The sequence below is a fragment of the Nyctereutes procyonoides genome, unplaced genomic scaffold (genome assembly GCF_905146905.1).
Source record: "Nyctereutes procyonoides isolate TBG_1078 unplaced genomic scaffold, NYPRO_anot_genome, whole genome shotgun sequence".
NCBI lineage: Eukaryota > Metazoa > Chordata > Mammalia > Carnivora > Canidae > Nyctereutes > Nyctereutes procyonoides.
Window position 1 is genome coordinate 35,778,247 of NW_026575134.1, and position 16,909 is coordinate 35,795,155.

The window sequence follows — 16,909 nt, forward strand, 5'->3', positions numbered from 1 at the left end:
AAAGACTATCATGTCTTTTCTGTACCTGATACATTGTACCTACTATGTGCCAGCACATCAACTTTATAAAGTGGCTACTATTCTTAACCCTTTCTCATAGATGAAGAAACTGATGCAGAAATATGTTGTGTGACTTATCCAAGATGTCACAGCTAGTAAGTGGGATGCTAAACCCAGATACTCTGGCTCCAGAGTCCAGGCCTAGAACCATGTGTACTTGAATGTCTTTAAAAAAAATAAACAAAGAGTGGAAGAACAGATCAGATCTAGAGGTGGGCATGAGTGAGAAGCTTATCTTCATGTCAAATGATTAAGAGATGGAAAGTAAAAAAGTGGTTTTTCATTGTGTCAGTAAATAAACTATGCCTGTGTTACTAAAACATAAGCAGTGCCTTTACCTGTACTGTGCTAAAATATTAATAGTGTGAGTCAAATGAAAATTAACACATTTTTCTTTCTTTAATTTCTAATTAACAATTACTTTTCTTTTAATTAGCGATGTGCATGAATGTTATCTGCACACCTATTGTATTCCGCATAGTCTACTTAACCTGTTAATATATTCCACTTTTAGTGAGGATAACACTGATTTTATAGTAATGCTACAGCAGAAATATTGCATTTAATAATGGTAATGATTTCGCACTTATATAATTTATTCTACTGAAAGGCATCCTAAAGCTATTTTTACATGGAAAATAAAACTATACCTATCACTAAAATGATTATCTCTTTTGGTGAAGATTAGGATTGTAATTATGAATACGTAAAAAGTAAAACTATTACTATATTTCAAGGGATATTTTTTAATAGTTTGGTGCAGATTTTCTTAGGTTTTAATAAATATAATAAACACACCAGGGCAGTCAAAGGTGATTTACCATCTAATCACATAATTTTGCCTCGCTATTAACAGCTGGAGTTTTTCAGCTGTTTATAAAAGCATTCCTCAATTAGGAAGACTCAACCTATGGACGAATTGAACAAACAGTGGTTGTTATGGAAGCCTGAGAGGAGAACCTTGTCCCTCCTGCTGTGAGATGCTTAAAGGGGTAGGGAGAGTATGAAGGCCAATAGCCCTTTAGTCTTCGGTTGAAACACCAGAGGAGTGCTGGGCAGAGAATAGCACCTTTTCTTATTAAACTATGGAGAAAGAGATACCTTTTCTTATTCTGATATAAATTTGGATTCATCTAACATTACATGAATGTCTACTATGTGCCAAGTACTGTGCCAGATGCTTTCACGTTCTCCACTTTATTTACTTAATCCTCATAACCATGTGGATAACCTGTTTTGTAAATGAAAGTACGGAAGCTCAGAAAGGATATAGTACTCAAGGTCACATAGCTAGAAAGTGGAAAAGGAAGAAATGATCTTATATATTATACGTGTGTATTTCTCCATAATACTTGTGAGTATAAATTATATTATAGTTCTTTCAATCTTCCGTATGCTTAATTGACAATAAGTCTAGCAACTTGCTAACTAGCTAACTTGCTTTTCTGTAAAGCAATTTAGTTCAAGGAATATCAGGAGTTTCAGGATTCAATTCAACTACAGACCACAAAGACCCTCTTTTAAGTCCTTGGCAAGATTTTATCACTTCAATGAGAAAACCTATTTAAAATTGCATTCCCGGGGCAGCCCCAGTGGCTCAGCGGTTTAGCGCAGCCTTCAGCCCAGGGCCTGATCCTGGAGATCCCGGATCAAGTCCCACGTCAGGCTCCCTGCATGGAGCCTGCTTCTCCCTCTGCCTGTGTTTCTGCCTCTCTCTCTCTCTCTCTCTCTCTCTCTCTCTCTCTCTCTCTCTCTGTCTCTCATGAATAAATAAATAAAACCCTTTTTAAAAAATTAAAAATAAATAAATAAAAATTGCATTCCCTGGAACGCCTGGGTGGCTCAGCTAGTTGAGTGGTTGAGCAGCTGCCTTTGGCTCAGGGCATGATCCTGGAATTCCAGGATCAAGTCCCGCATCAGGCTCCCTACCTGCAGGAGGTTAAGTAGAATATGCAGAGGCAGGAGCCTGCTTCTCCCTCTGCCTAGGTCTCTGCCTTCTCTGTGTGTCTCATGAATAAATAAATAAAATAAAATTGCATTCCCTGGGCACCTGGGTGGCTCAGTCAGCTAAACATCAGACTCTTGGTTTCAGCTCAAGTCATGATCTCAGGGTTGTAGGATCGAGTCCCACATCTGCTGGTCCCCCTCCCTCCCTCCCTTTCTTTCTCTCTCTCTCTCTCTCAAATATCTTTTTAAAAAGTAATCTCTACACCTAACATGGGGCTCAAACTCACAACCCAGAGATCAAAAGTGGCATGCTCTACTGAATGAGCCACACAGGTGCCCCAGGATTATACCATTCAAAGACTTAGATTCCTACCTTTGTTTTCCTTTAAGCTTTCATCTGTTTTTTTTCATCATGAGACCTATTTAGCAACTGCTGCATAGCCTCAAACATGATGAGAAATAAATTGTGATTAAGATCCAGGATCAATTTATAACCCTGGATGGTTTTACCTTTTAAGTTAAATAATATTCTTCCTCATTTTTAGCTGAAAATGGCAAAAAGAGAAAAAGTTAACCATGGAGCATCCCTTTCTCAGTCTTCTTTATTACCCTTGACTAGAGCCATGGAGGTATCACAGCAGAGCAATGCTGAAGGCACCTTCAATGGAGATACCATTCACCCAATTTACAAATGTATTTCCAAAGATCTACCAAGGTAAGAATGTTATTTCAGCAGCTTAATCTGAACTCTGAAGGAGATAAAGTGATTGTAGAATGCTGTCTATATAAATGCTCAATATTTTGTGGAGATGATGTCAATAATAACTTGGGAATGTGATGGACTATAAAGATAGTTGCCTGGGTTAGAACCCTTCAAGTTCTTTTATTTTATGGGAAGCAAAAAGGTAGATGATGCTATAAACATAAATTATCCCTGAGTTTGACTCGGACAGTAGCAAAATGATAAAAATGGTATGGCAGGGCAGATAATATTTGCTCTATGCCAAGTCACCGTGCTAAACACTTAACCTGCACTGTATCCATTTAGTTTTAGTTTTAGAGAGAAAGCACACCAGGAGGGAGTGGGAGAGATAGGGGAGGGTCAGAGGGAGAGACTCCCAAGCAGGATCCACACCCAGCACAGAGCCCAATGAAGGTCTCAATCTCACAACCCGGAGATCATGACCTGAGCCGAAACCAGGAATCAGGTGCTTGACCCACTGTGCTACCTGGGCGCCCTATCAGGTTTTGATAAGCTTTTGGCTGGCTAAATGTGATGTCGGAGTCTTTTTTTTTTTTTTAAGATTTTATTTATTTACTCATGAGAGACACAGAGAGAGAGAGGCAGAGACACAGGCAGAGGGAGAAGCAGGCTCCATGCAGGGAGCCTGACGTGGGACTCAATCCCGGGTCTCCAGGAGCATGCCCTGGACTGAAGGCAGAGCCAAACTGCTGAGCCACCAGGGCTGCCCTGATGTCGGAGTCTTTATGTTACATGGAAAACTTATACTATAAGAGCATTGCAGAAAATATTCATAAATTAAGGATTATGTTAATCTCCTATAAAAATTCCAGGTTACATTTATATCTTAAAACTTTTGTGTGTGTGTGTTGGTAAATTTAAGTAAAAGTGAAATCTATACTTTTAGCTAATTTTTGTTTTGCTTTATTTCTCTGACTTCTGTGCATATTAGCACTGCTTGAGGTTATTGACATAGTGTACTAGCTATATGCCTAGATAATCTCTTAGAACATTATTACCCAATATAACAATGGGTAATCCAACAGTATAACATATTACCCATCTATAACAATATAACACAGAGAGAACGACAGACAGAGACAGAGACACAGGCAGAGGGAGAAACAGGCTCCATTCCATGCAGGGAGGCTGACATGGGACTCAGTCCCGGGTCCCTGGGATCAGAACCCTGGGCTGAAGGCAACGCTAAACCTCTGAGCCACCCGGGCTGCCCTCTTTTGTGTATTTTTAGATTCTTTATTTTTTATGTTAGAGTTAACTGTAATTTCATTTATACAGTTTCTTTCCTTTTTCTCATTTTCTTTTTCTGATTCTAAGTCTTTTTTAACTCTGGGTTTGTCCTTTTTTTAATGTCAATCTTTCTTTTCATGTAAGCACCTTCCTACTGCCATTTTTTTATAGTTTATTTCAATGTGTTACTCATATTTCTTTGTCTGAATCCTAACTTCATTTCTGTCACTATTACCTATTACCATCAACTTTGATTATGATGTACCTAGAAAACAAAGTAAACCTTTTCTTGGTAATCGAATGGAAAGTCAAAGACAATGCCCAGAGATCTTTCACTTTCATGAAAAAGAAAATGATGAGTTTCAACCTGAAAGACATCAAGTTCATAAAGGCTAATGTTAATCTAAGATCTGTTGGCATTAATATGATTATCAGAGAGAGGCAATTTTCTCTATGAGTAAAGACATTTTCCCCCTGATTGAGGTTAAAACTTTTCTTGTCTCATTCTTGTTTTCCTTGCCACCTTTCTTCTACCATCTTTGTGATCTTTTTATGAGAAATAATTATTAAAATATAGTCAATTTGTTGTTCCTTTACTTATACAACAAGAGATTATGTTTCTCTTCACTACACACACTATACGTCTTACAAAATATGCCTACATGTATTAAATCCATTCATTGCAGCCATACGGTGACTGGTCACTTTATTCTCATGTTATTACCTGATGCTATTAATTTATTCTATATTGTATTCACATGATCCACTCTTCTCTCTTGTGTTCTTTCAATGTTTTTCCTTTGTTACTCTGCTATATTTGTTTCTAACAGAGTGAAAGCTGCTGTGCCAGGATCCTTCCTCGCACAGGAAACTAATAGTTCCTATTAGATTAGAAAACTAATCACCAACGGTGTAAATGAGTTCAACATGTTGTGCCAAAGAAGGTCTGATCCTCCCATTTTATGACTTACCCCTAGGAGGTCAGATGAATATCTAGTTGGAAATATCTAGCCTAATTCCTATAGCTACTTCCAGGAGAGCAGCATAGTAGGAAATTTTGCCTACCTAGCTGTAGTCTGAGGTAGTACCAGGTGACCCAGAACAGGGTACCAGACTTTGAGACACGGATGGTAGAATTATTTGTTGATAACAGGTATCTATGGATAGTTCTGTCATATTTATAGAAGGTATTTCCAGGCACCCCAGGTGGCTCAGCGGTTTAGCGCCACCTTCAGCTCAGGGCGTGATCCTGGAGACATGGGATGGAGTCCCACAATGGCTCCATGCACGGAGCCTGCTTCTCCCTTTGCCTATGTCTCTGCCTCTCTCTGTGTGTCTCTCATGAATATATAAAATAAAATCTTTTAAAAAATAATAAAAGTTGCATTTTAAAATTAAGAGAATGTTTTAAAAAATATATTTTCTACCCCACATATAAAATATTTTAATGATTTTTAGCTGATGATCATCTAAGGATGTAATTTCATGATTTTTGTAACAGAAAGTTATAGGATTTTTAAATCTTATATGCAGCTGAGTGTGTTGCCAATGTTTTTAGTTCCCTGCAGGAGAAATTATTTTTGGTACATTAAATGAGAACTTAAATCAGCTTTAAAAGTTAATTACCAATAATTTTTTGTTATATGGGTTGCTTTTTCAGACAAATCTTGCTTTCAAGGAGACTAACAGCACCTAAACTATTCATTCAGTTTTTTAATGTCATTTTAGTTATCTTGGATATGGTTTTTTACTTTTTTTTTTTTTTAAGTAATCTCTGTGCCTAACATGGGGCTTGAACTCACAACCCTGTGATCAAGAGTTGCATGTTATACTAACTGAGCCAGCCAGGAGACCTAGATCTTGGATATTTTAAATTGGAATGAATCTCAGATTCTTTTTTAAATAGAAAAATTTGATCACATTGCCTTTTCCAGGAGCAGTTTAAGTTTAGCAATTTTGTCATTCTAAAGAAGAGCTGTCTGTTCCCAGCATGGAGTGGGCAGCAGAAGGAAGTGAGGAAAGCCAGCAGCAGTGAAGGAAGCAAAGTAGCACCTTCAGTGCTCTACCTTCATTCTGAACAATTTACACTTTGCATAGTTGATAACTTTTTCCAATTATTTTTCCAAAAACAAAATCTCTACAGATCTAAAGATTAATATATTATTTCCGTTTAAAATGTTAAAAGACTATATTGTTTCCTTTTGAAGACATAGATTTCCTCTGGAAACATTGATTATGGTATCTATAACCTCCTCTGGTTTTAGATTTAAGATGTACCTTGTTTTTACTTTTGCATAAGCAGAATTATTCTTTTCTTCCTTTGGATGGGATGATCCTATACTCAGATGAATCCATTACACAGAGAAATTGCTCTTCTTGTTTAGAATTTCCTTCTGTACAAGTAAACAAGTTTAATTTAACAGATGTTGAATATCTCCTATAGGGTATATATGTAGTTTGAACATAATACATTATTTATTATTCAATCATCAAATTGCAAGTAAAAATCTGACATAGTATGTGTTGTAAAATAACTGGAAATTGCTCTGCAATTGGGATACCCTTACCTAAATTTCTAGGCCAAACTAGAATTATATTTTCTTCTAGTGTTGTAAATAAAATTTGAGAGGAATTGTTCACTTTTATTATTTACTTTTTATGATGTTTAAATCACATTTTATCTAGTAATTGTAGAAAGTTATTTATATCTTTAGGTTATTCATTTCATCAAGTTGGAAAAAGGTTATGATGAAGTTTAATGAAATTTTTGTGCTTTATATACTTCAGAGATTTTATACAAGGTTAAATTCACCAAACATATGTGAGGTTATTTCTTTTATCAGTTGCATTTCAGTATTTTAAGCTGATGACTTATTATTGAATGTACTTAGGGTCATTTTCCCTTATGTTTACATTTTCTTATTTGTATTTATTCCAATTAGAGAACTTAATTACCCATTAAAATGGTAATAGAATAAAGATAAGCTTTACAAATGACAATGTTAAAAAAAAAAACATAACTCTTCAGGAAGGTTTAAACGCCATAAGAATATAAAAGCAAGAAATATATGCTTGTCAAATATATAGTATAAATAAATAATTTAGATGAAAATGGTTGACTACATTTAACAAAGAGACTACCAAATAATAAGGGGCTAAAGAGTGGTTGTTAGATTTGATGTACTTCATTGTATATTGTAAGTAATTGCTATCCATAAAAAAATCTATGGCTTCTGTATAAGAAAAAGAGACATTTTGACAGCCAACACTGGTATGAAGCGACAGCAAGTACAAATCCTTGGCAACTGTCATTATCCTGCTGTTGAATTCATATCTAAACTGTGTGATGACTTAGACCTGCATGTTTGTTATTGAGCCATGATCTGTCAAAGTAGCCACACTTCCTACTTATGAATAGAATTATTAGCCACATGCAGATTTCTGCCATAGAAATCTAAATTCACCAAGGATACTTTGTGTTTCGAAGAGCAGGGAAATAAAAAAATTGTGTCATTATTATGCTTATGCTGAAGTTTCTGGTGAAATGTTCCTGATTAAGTAAAAGTAAAATGTCTAGAAAATACCATAATAGCTTATACTTTAGCTCATTATAAAATTAGTAAAGGTTTTGAATAAAACTAAAAGTAAAGCAATTATGATTAGAGAGCTGATTATGTGGTGAGCTACTATGAGCACAAAGTAATAGAAAACTCAACTGAAAATGACTTTAAAAATGAAGAAGTCATTATCTTACATAACAAGAACCTCAGATGCAGGGCAATTCTAGGGTTAAATTCAGTGTTTCAGCAGTGTTTTCAGGGAACCTGGTCCTTTGTATCTTTCTCTCTGCCATCTTCAGAATATTGGCTAGATCCTTGGATATGATGGCTCATTGCATGTTCACTCAACAATGTTTGACTAAAGAAAATGGATATTTGGTCACTTATAATCTCTCTTTTTTTAAGATTTATTTATTTATTTATTCATGAGAGACACAGAGAGAGAGAGAGGCAGAAATACAGGCAGAAGGAGAAGCAGGCTCCATGCAGGGAGCCCAACATGGGACTTGATCCCGGGTCTCCAGAATCAGGCCCTGGACTGAAGGCGGCGCTAACCACTGAGCAACCAGAGCTGCCCCTTATTTCTCTCTTTTTAAAAAGATTCTTAAAAGTAATCTCTACACCCAAATTGGTTGTTTTTTTTTTGTTTTTGTTTTTGTTTTTTTTCTCAGTCCGGTCTCCTTTGCCTCTACACCCAAATTGGAGCTCGAACTCACAACCTCAATATCAAGAGTTGCATACTCTATTGACTGAGCCAGTCAGGTACCCCTATGTTTCTTTTTACTGGGGCAAAAATCCTTTCCCCAGATGACTTTGCTTCATGTCTCATTGGCCAAAATTGGATCACAAGCTGATTACTTAATGCAAGGGACAAGGGAAATATAATTACCATCATTGGTGTTAGACACTGAGGATTTACCCACTGAAGCTGATCAGGGGATATCTTCCATGAGCATATAAAGAGGATGAATCCTCAAACAGAACTGTGGCTTTTCATTTAAGGAAAACTCACTGGAATATTTGTTGACTAAATAATATTACCTGACATAACTCTTGGCTTTGACTTTATTATATTTTACTTCTAAAATTGTGTTTGTCAGTGGCATTTTTGTGACACATTTTGGCATGATGTCATAATTATCAAAGAATAATTCCTGCATATCAATTACTGGTTGGTTCTAGTAGAAGTGTAAAAGATACAAAACAAAGATCTTACTCTTGCAGAGGGATATGAAATCACATAACAAATCACAAAGCAAACATATCAATATGCAAATTATTACATCAGTTCATACAGAATGTGGGGAGATGATTTAGAATAAGGAATGATTAAGATTTAGTAGCTTTAACTCCTCTCACGTGTTTTGTCAGTTTGAGCAGCTTTGTTGAAGCTTCCTTTATTCTGCTAACCTTTGAATTTCCCCTTCCTACTAACTAGGACTTTCAGTACTAATCATAGTTAGTAATTATAAATTTACATGAATGACTATTTGTATAACATTTTTCTCTCTTATTAGACAATTATTGTTATTATGGAAGGAGTTCTAGAAAATGTAAGCACTGAGTTTAGATTAATATTCATTAAATACCACCTTATTTTAAGATGTACAATAATGGTATAGAACACCTGTGTGAAAACCACTGGCAAAAGACATATAGGTAAGAACTAATGAAGGCAATGTGGTGTAAATATAACTGAAGGATATATTATAGAGGAGCAGTGAGCAGCACCAACTGGTAAAAGTCCTTGAATAGAAGATTGACAAGTATGACTTTATTAGTTTTCCTCAAATTGCTATAAAAAAAAAACCACGAAGATGCACTAATGCTATTAAAGCAGAGAAATGGGAAGAAAAAATGCTCTCATCAAAACTGGGGTTATACCTCTAAATCTTATCATGGTGTATCATTTCCTGTCCTCCTTTCTGAGTATATTTTCTTATACTTTTGGACCTGAGATCTTTACTTAGTTGTTACTTGTGAAGTAAAACTTATAAACCGGTTTTAATGAAAATTACAGAGAGTAAAATATAATTAAATAGTTGCCTAGAATATCAAGGGGGCTATAAGTTCTATGATGTATAAGATCTATCCTTGACAGTCTTTTTGATTATGATAAAAAGCTGATATGCAGATGAGATATAGTAGTTTTGAGAAAAGGATAAAAGCTTAATCTACTAATGTACCTTTGAGCTTTGTAGTTCTGTTTAATGACCATATCCATTATATAGTGTAAAGAAATTATTTAATAGATTCATTTACCAGGGGTTAAGTATCTGCCTTCAACTCAGGTCATGGTCTCCAGTTCTGGGATCCAGCTCCTTGTTGGTCTCCCTGCTGAGTGGGAAGTCTGCTTCTCCCTCTCCCTTTGCCCCTCCCTGCACCCTTCTTCCCTCCGCCTTCGCCTCCACCCACCCGCCTTGAGCTCTTTCTCTCCTTATCTCCAAATAAGTAAATAAAATCTTTTTTTAAAAAAAGATTCATTTACCTAAAGTGTTATTGTTTTTAATTAATTGATAGTTGTTTATCCATACCGCTTCATGGTTAAATTTTGACATTTTATTTTATCTTTACCTAATCACACATAAAATCCTAAAAATATACATAGTTTAATATATATATATATAGACACATCTCATTTTTTGTTCCTTTTATGACCTAATTTCTAAAGAATTATTCAATTGCTAAAAGACGTAGTCTTTTCCAATACCTGAAAATAAACTAATTCAGAAGTAATGTTGCTGATGTTTTATAAAGGAAACATAACAGAACATTTACATCCAAGTGACTATCTTCTCCTTTCCTTTTTTATTTTTTTTATTATTACTTTTAAAGATTTTATTTATTTATTCATGAGAGACAGACAGAGAGAGAGAGAGAGAGAGAGAAAGGCAGAGACACAGGCAGAGGGTGAAGCAGGCTCCATGCCCAGAGCCCGACATGGGACTTGATCCCAGGTCTCTAGGATCACACCCCAGGCTGAAGGTGGCGCTAAACCGCTAAGCCACGGGGCTGCCCTCCTTTCTTTTGTAAATTACTCTCTTTAGGAAGTAATTTATTCTAATAAAACTGCCATTTCTCAAAGCATTTTTTTAGTTCTTCTTTGGGTTTGTCATCAAAATCTGCAGCACATTCTTTAAATATCCTCAGTACTGCATGATGACAAAACTCAATCTTAAGTACTTATATTTAAGCCTAATAAAAAAGAAAATGGAACAATAAAAATATATTATTTAATCTGAGAGAGAACAAGAAAGGCATGAAAAGGAACATAGAATACATAGGAAAAATAGAAAACAAATTGTAAGATTATAGGCTAACTTCTCAATTAAAAGACAAAGACTGTCTTGGTGACAGAGGTAACTATGTGAATATAGAGTACAGTTCTCAGTGGGCAAAAACTTCAGGGAGAAGATAACTTTGTGAAGATATATATATTTGGAGGTGGAAGGAAGTTCACTTTAATAAATCTAAATGTCATAGGATTTCTAAGAAATTTTTCCATAGGAGGAAAAAGGATCTTTCAAAGAAAAAAGGTGAGAATAAGAGAAAGACAAATAAGGAGACTACAATATGGTGATTGAAATACAATCTACATGTTAGAGTTGTATTTGCTAAAGAGCACTGATGGTTCACCGCTGCTAGTATAAAACTAGTATAGAACTCCTTTGCTCTCCTCTCCAATCAATACAGTGTCTCTGCTTATCTTGGTATAGAGACAGGCCATGCAAATCCCCTGCCAAGTATGTTTTCCCTTTTTAGTATGCATCTGAGAGTCCATTCTACTCGAAGCCATGTGTATCTTATTATCCTGCTCTCCTGTCCATAGTTTTTGGACGACTAATGGGTACATTTCCACAGGCTTGCCAGTGGCTTATGAGATTGCCTAGCTTGAGAGTTCTATCCAAATGGGGTGTCCTAAACCGGGTAGTGATACAATTAAACTTTGGGGGCATTGAATGTGAGTCATAGAGAGTCTCTAGAAAGTACTGTGGTACAGAAATAGGGAGATACATAGAGGAAGTTAGCAGAAACTATGAGGAGTAAGGACAGAGGTAGGTTTTATAATTTTTTTTTTTTAGGTAAGCCTGATACCCAACATGGGGCTTAAACTCATGACCCAGGAATCAAGAGTCACAGAGCCAGACAGGGGCCCCTGTTCTTTAGTTTTTTAAGTTGAGTATAGTTAACACATAATATTACCTTGGTTTCAGGTATACAACATAGTGATTGGACAAGTTTATGTGTTATGTTATGCTCACCTCAAGTGTAAGCTACCATCTGTTCCCATGCAATGCTATTACAGTATCATTTCTATGAGAGTTGTTTTTAAGTGACTAGTATATTCTGAAGAGCAATCGATGGTCTTCTAATTCTCTTTGTGCCCTGCTGGAGTGGTTTTATTTTCTTTTACGTTTCTGTGTATACTAGTAGCAAGCTAAATCACCTGAAACCCAAATGTGTTTGAGCTGAATGATCCTAACACTTTCATTTCTAGGATTAATTTAACAAACCAGGGGATCCCTGGGTGGCTCAGCGGTTTGGCTCCTGCCTTCGGCCCAGGGCATGATCCTGGAGTCCCCGGGATCAAGTCCTGTGTCGAGCTTTCTGCATGGAGCCTGCTTCTTCTCTGTCTGTGTCTCTGCCTCTCTCTCTCTGTGTCTCTCATGAATAGATAAATAAAATCTTTAAAAAAATAATTTAACAAACCATGTGTATAGGTTTAATTCCCTGTGTGGGACAAGTTAGCTTTGTCAAACAGTTCTGTGATTATCCTCTCACACACCCAAAGACCAGGCAACACATCAATTGTTATAAGAAAGAAGAGTTTAATAATGTGTAAGAACTCGTGCAAACCTGTCATCAACATTGATAAAACAAATCAAAGCTGAAGACTACAGATGGTGGGCCAAAAGTGATTTTTTTCATATGAAAAATGACCTTTTCTTTCCCTTTTTGATACAAATTACTAGAAAAAAAGCATATCATAAGTAAATATATGATAAAATATCATTTAATTATTTTAACCATTTACCAGGTAAATTGCATATAATTTATTGTCCTAATCCTACCAGAATCATGTGGGAGGTTGTTGGGAGAGAGAAGGATGCAAGTTTCCATAAAGGATGCCAATGCTCTTATCAGGAGACAGAGGGACAAATGGATCTGTTTGTCAGCATACAAAAACAGTAAATAACTTATTTACATGAATAGATTGAGGAAGATATAAGTAAAATTACTTGTTAAGATTATACATTCTAGTAAAATCTGTAAAGACCATATAGCTATCTGAAAGATGGTTATAAGACAGTATTTAAGTAAAAAAGGCAAAATATTGAATTAAAGGTCTGACACATGATGCAGTCATCAAGCAAAATGTTCAAGAAAGAATTCTTGAGGGGCAGCCCTGGTGGCGCAGCGGTTTAGTGCCATCTGCAGCCTGGAGTGTGTACCTGGAGACCTGGAATCGAGTCCCACATCAGGCTTCCTGCATGGGGCCTGCTTCTCCCTCTGCCTGTGTCTCTGCCTCTCTCTCGCTCTCTCTGAATGAATAAATAAATAAATCTTAAAAAAAAAAAAAAAGAATTCTTGAGGCGTTCTATGGTGCAAAAAGATGTTTTTTATTAGAGTACTGGGACGGACCCGTGGGCAGAAAGAGCTGCTCTGATTGTGAGGAGTGACTTATTATACAGAATTTTCTATCCTATGGGAGGTGAAGGTCAGGGTAGGGCTCCAAGGAAATTTTTTTTTTTAATTTTTATTTACTTATGATAGTCACACAGAGAGAGAGAGAGGCAGAGACACAGGCAGAGGGAGAAGCAGGCTCCATGCGCCAGGAGCCCGACGTGGGATTCGATCCAGGGTCTCCAGGATCTCGCTCCGGGCCAAAGGCAGGCGCCAAACTGCTGCACCACCCAGGGATCCGGGCTCCAAGGAAATTGAATCTATAGGTTCATGGAGGTCTAGCTGTTATTAAGATTGTGTTTTTCTTGTAAATCTTTAAGACAATTACAAACTATAGTGAAGTTTCATATCCTGCATGACAATGACTATTATCTTTACCAGTTGACCAATTGCTTCTTCCTGCCTTTGTTCTTAGGCTCTCACTAGTACCTGAGGAATGTTATATATATCCCACCTTAAAGGGCATGGGGCTTGTGGGGTGTCAGTTTGAATTTTGCCCTCAGCTTGCCTTTTGCCCTCTCATCAATACAGCTGAAATTTTGAAATATGGAAAAAATAAAAAACCTTTCACTTTCTGGTGGGGTGATAATGGATTATTATATAAAATAATTAGTATATTTATAAAAATATTTGGAAAAAAACAAAATGCATTCATTAAAAAAGAAAGAAACAGGGCACTTGGCTGGCTCAGTTGGAAGAGCATGTGACTCTTGATCTCTGGGTTGGGAGTTCAAGCCCCACATTGGGTGTAGACATTACTTAGAAAAAATTAAATCTTAATAAAAAGACACCCATACTGCATTATGTAAAGAATTAGTTTTCTTTCTTTACATGAGAAGTTGCTTTCCAAGTGACTCTGGGCACTGGAAACTGTTTATGAGATCTGCAAATCTTTCCTCCTGCCTGTTTACTGATCTTCCCCTAAGTTGAAGATCTTGGTGACCACATTCAGTTCCATTGCAGTTACTGCAGAAACACTGCCATTGAGACATGACCGCTGCCACATGCCATCACTTACTATTGCTGTCAAAATCTCAGGTAGCTCAAATGGTCTGAAGGGAGGTTTTGCCTCTGTCAGAGCTAATGTCCAATTTGCCAAAGTTTTGAGCCTGGGTAGATCCTCAGAGTGTAGGGAAGATTACTCCTCTACCTAGAGCTATCTATGGTCAATCCAGGACAGACTTGGATAGAAACATGTAACAACGAATACAACTGCTTGGATCCCAGTGTTTGAGTTTTATTGATCCACTGTGTCATGTCTCATCTACATGCACACATCTATTTTCCCCATGGCACATGACCACTTTCCATTCTTTCAGAGGAAATAATCAACCATTTTACACATTTGTGAACAGAGAGGACATGCCAGAAAAAATCATTGTGATTATAATGCCATTGGTGGATCAGAAAAATTTGAAGGAGGGGCTCTCTGTGCCAAGCCTTCCACACCAAGCATTATGGTTTATAATTCCATGGGTGGGTGGGGTTATCTTATATTATGTTTAAGAACTTTTGAGGAACTTACAAATTGGACAGAAGCAGATTTAGTTTGTATAAAAATACAAATACATGGAATACTGAAATGAAATACATGGAAGCTCACTATCTTTCATACCTAATCATCACACAGGTTAACATTCTTAAATATGGTGAAGCTTGTTTCATTTTATAATACCAGCAAATTCTCTATATATTCAATCTTCCTAACTTGGTGTTTACATGGATTTACATTATTGTCACAGGTCATATGGTCCTCTGTTCAAACATCATAGTTGATCTAAATCAACTCCAAGCTTAACTACCAGGTGGAGTGACTGTCTCAATTTGTCTGAGTCTGAGGGAGTTCCTGGGGTGTGTGACTCTTAGCGCCAAAGCCAGGGCAGTCCTGAGAAAACTGGGATGAATCGGTCACCCTAATCCCAGTCTGCTATGAAGCCTTTATCAATTCTATTCCATCCAATATAAGTTTGCCTTCAAGGAATTCTTTTTGCATTTATTTTTTTTAAGATTATTTATTTATTTACCCATGAGAGACACAGAGAGAGGCAGAGACATAGGCAGAGGGAGAAGCAGCCTCCCTGAGGGGAGCCCAATGAAGGACTTGATCCCAGGACCCTGGGATCATGACCCGAGGCAAAGGCAGGTTCTCAACCACTGAGCCACTCAGGTGCTCCTGTTTTTGCATTTATAGGTAATGCACACTCATAGTTCTAAGAAGCTTGTTTAACATATATTGTCTCTTTATTAAGTGATAGTCTGCAAGTTTCTTGAGGGTAGAAGCCACATCTCTTAACTTTTATATTTCCTTTTTTTAATTTTTTTTAATTTTTATTTATTTATGATAGTCACACACAGAGAGAGAGAGAGGCAGAGACACAGGCAGAGGGAGAAGCAGGCTCCATGCACCAGGAGCCTGATGTGGGATTCGATCCCGGGTCTCCAGGATCGGGCCCTGGGCCAAAGGCAGGCGCCAAACCACTGCGCAACCCAGGGATCCCCAACTTTTATATTTCCTAATACTGAGCAGGGTGCTAGTTTTTAATAAATCTAAAATTTTAAAATTTTACTTACATCATTTCAAGCATGACACGAACTTTTTTTTTTTATGACACAAACTTTCTAGAGTAAAGCAATTCAATTTAATGGTTATGAATGTGGGCTTTATTTTAAGACAGGCTTGGGTTCAGTTTCCCACCCTGTCAGCTTACTGATTTTGTGAGCCTGGGCAAGTTAATTGACCTCTCTGAACCACAATTTCTAAAATCTGTAAAATGGGAATACAAATAGTACCCACTTCCCAGGGATATCGTATGGATTAAACAAAAATAATGACTAAGTGTGTAGTATTTTGTCTAGCACATGGCACACAACCAGTTATATGGTGTTTGTTAATAAGTAATTACAAATCAGTTGACTTGTATTCTTCATGGATTGTTTCTTTCAGAGAGTTTATGTCATCCCAGGCAAAGGCAGTTATTAAAACTATGGAAGATTATTTACAACCTCAGTTTGGCCCCAACAGACTTTTGCATTCAGCGGCAGTATCAGAAGGGTCAGGACTTCAAGATTGCTCCACACATCAAACAGCATCAGATCATAGCCATGATGAAATATCAGACCCATATAGCTACAAATCAAACAGTAAAAACAATTCTTGTTTTATATCAGCATCCAAGAGAAACAGACCTGTCAGTGCTCCAGTGGGTCAACTGAGGTAATCAAAGCTGTTCTCTGTTCTTTTAACCAACTGCTGAAGCTTTTTCCTTTGAGCAGAATTTATAATGATTCAATTGACTATTTCAGACATTAAAATGTAACACATCTCTAGGGTTTTGTTTCTGTTTTTATTTTTTTTCTTTGAAAGCACCTGAGTAGAATGTCGCTAATTACATTTGTGGAAAACATGAAATACACTTCAATGTGGATAATATGAAACTCAGAAAAAAATATTTGAAGCAGAATCAGGCTAGGACTACAAAATATCTGCTTACCAGATACTTGTTCAGAAAGTAAAATGCATAGTTCTGATATTTAATCGATATTTTGCAATAAAATCGAATTGAAATGTACTTATAAAATAATTTTGTGCATGTGTTTTCACATCAGAATTGTTATCATAAACTGTTAACCTAAGAATTTATGGATAGAGGAAAATGTTGGCAAA

The 16,909-nt window shown here is 36.6% G+C and overlaps 1 protein-coding gene across 1 annotated transcript in view; it reads left to right on the forward strand.

The window, feature by feature from the left end:
* Positions 1–2,558: 2,558 nt before the first annotated feature.
* Positions 2,559–16,909, forward strand: part of DCDC1 (doublecortin domain containing 1) — a 58,190-nt gene continuing 43,839 nt past the window's right edge. Inside the window, exons 1-2 of the mRNA XM_055301103.1 lie at positions 2,559–2,722; positions 16,190–16,459. Coding sequence (XP_055157078.1) covers positions 2,559–2,722; positions 16,190–16,459 — 434 coding nt within the window. The remainder of the gene's footprint in view (positions 2,723–16,189; positions 16,460–16,909) is intronic.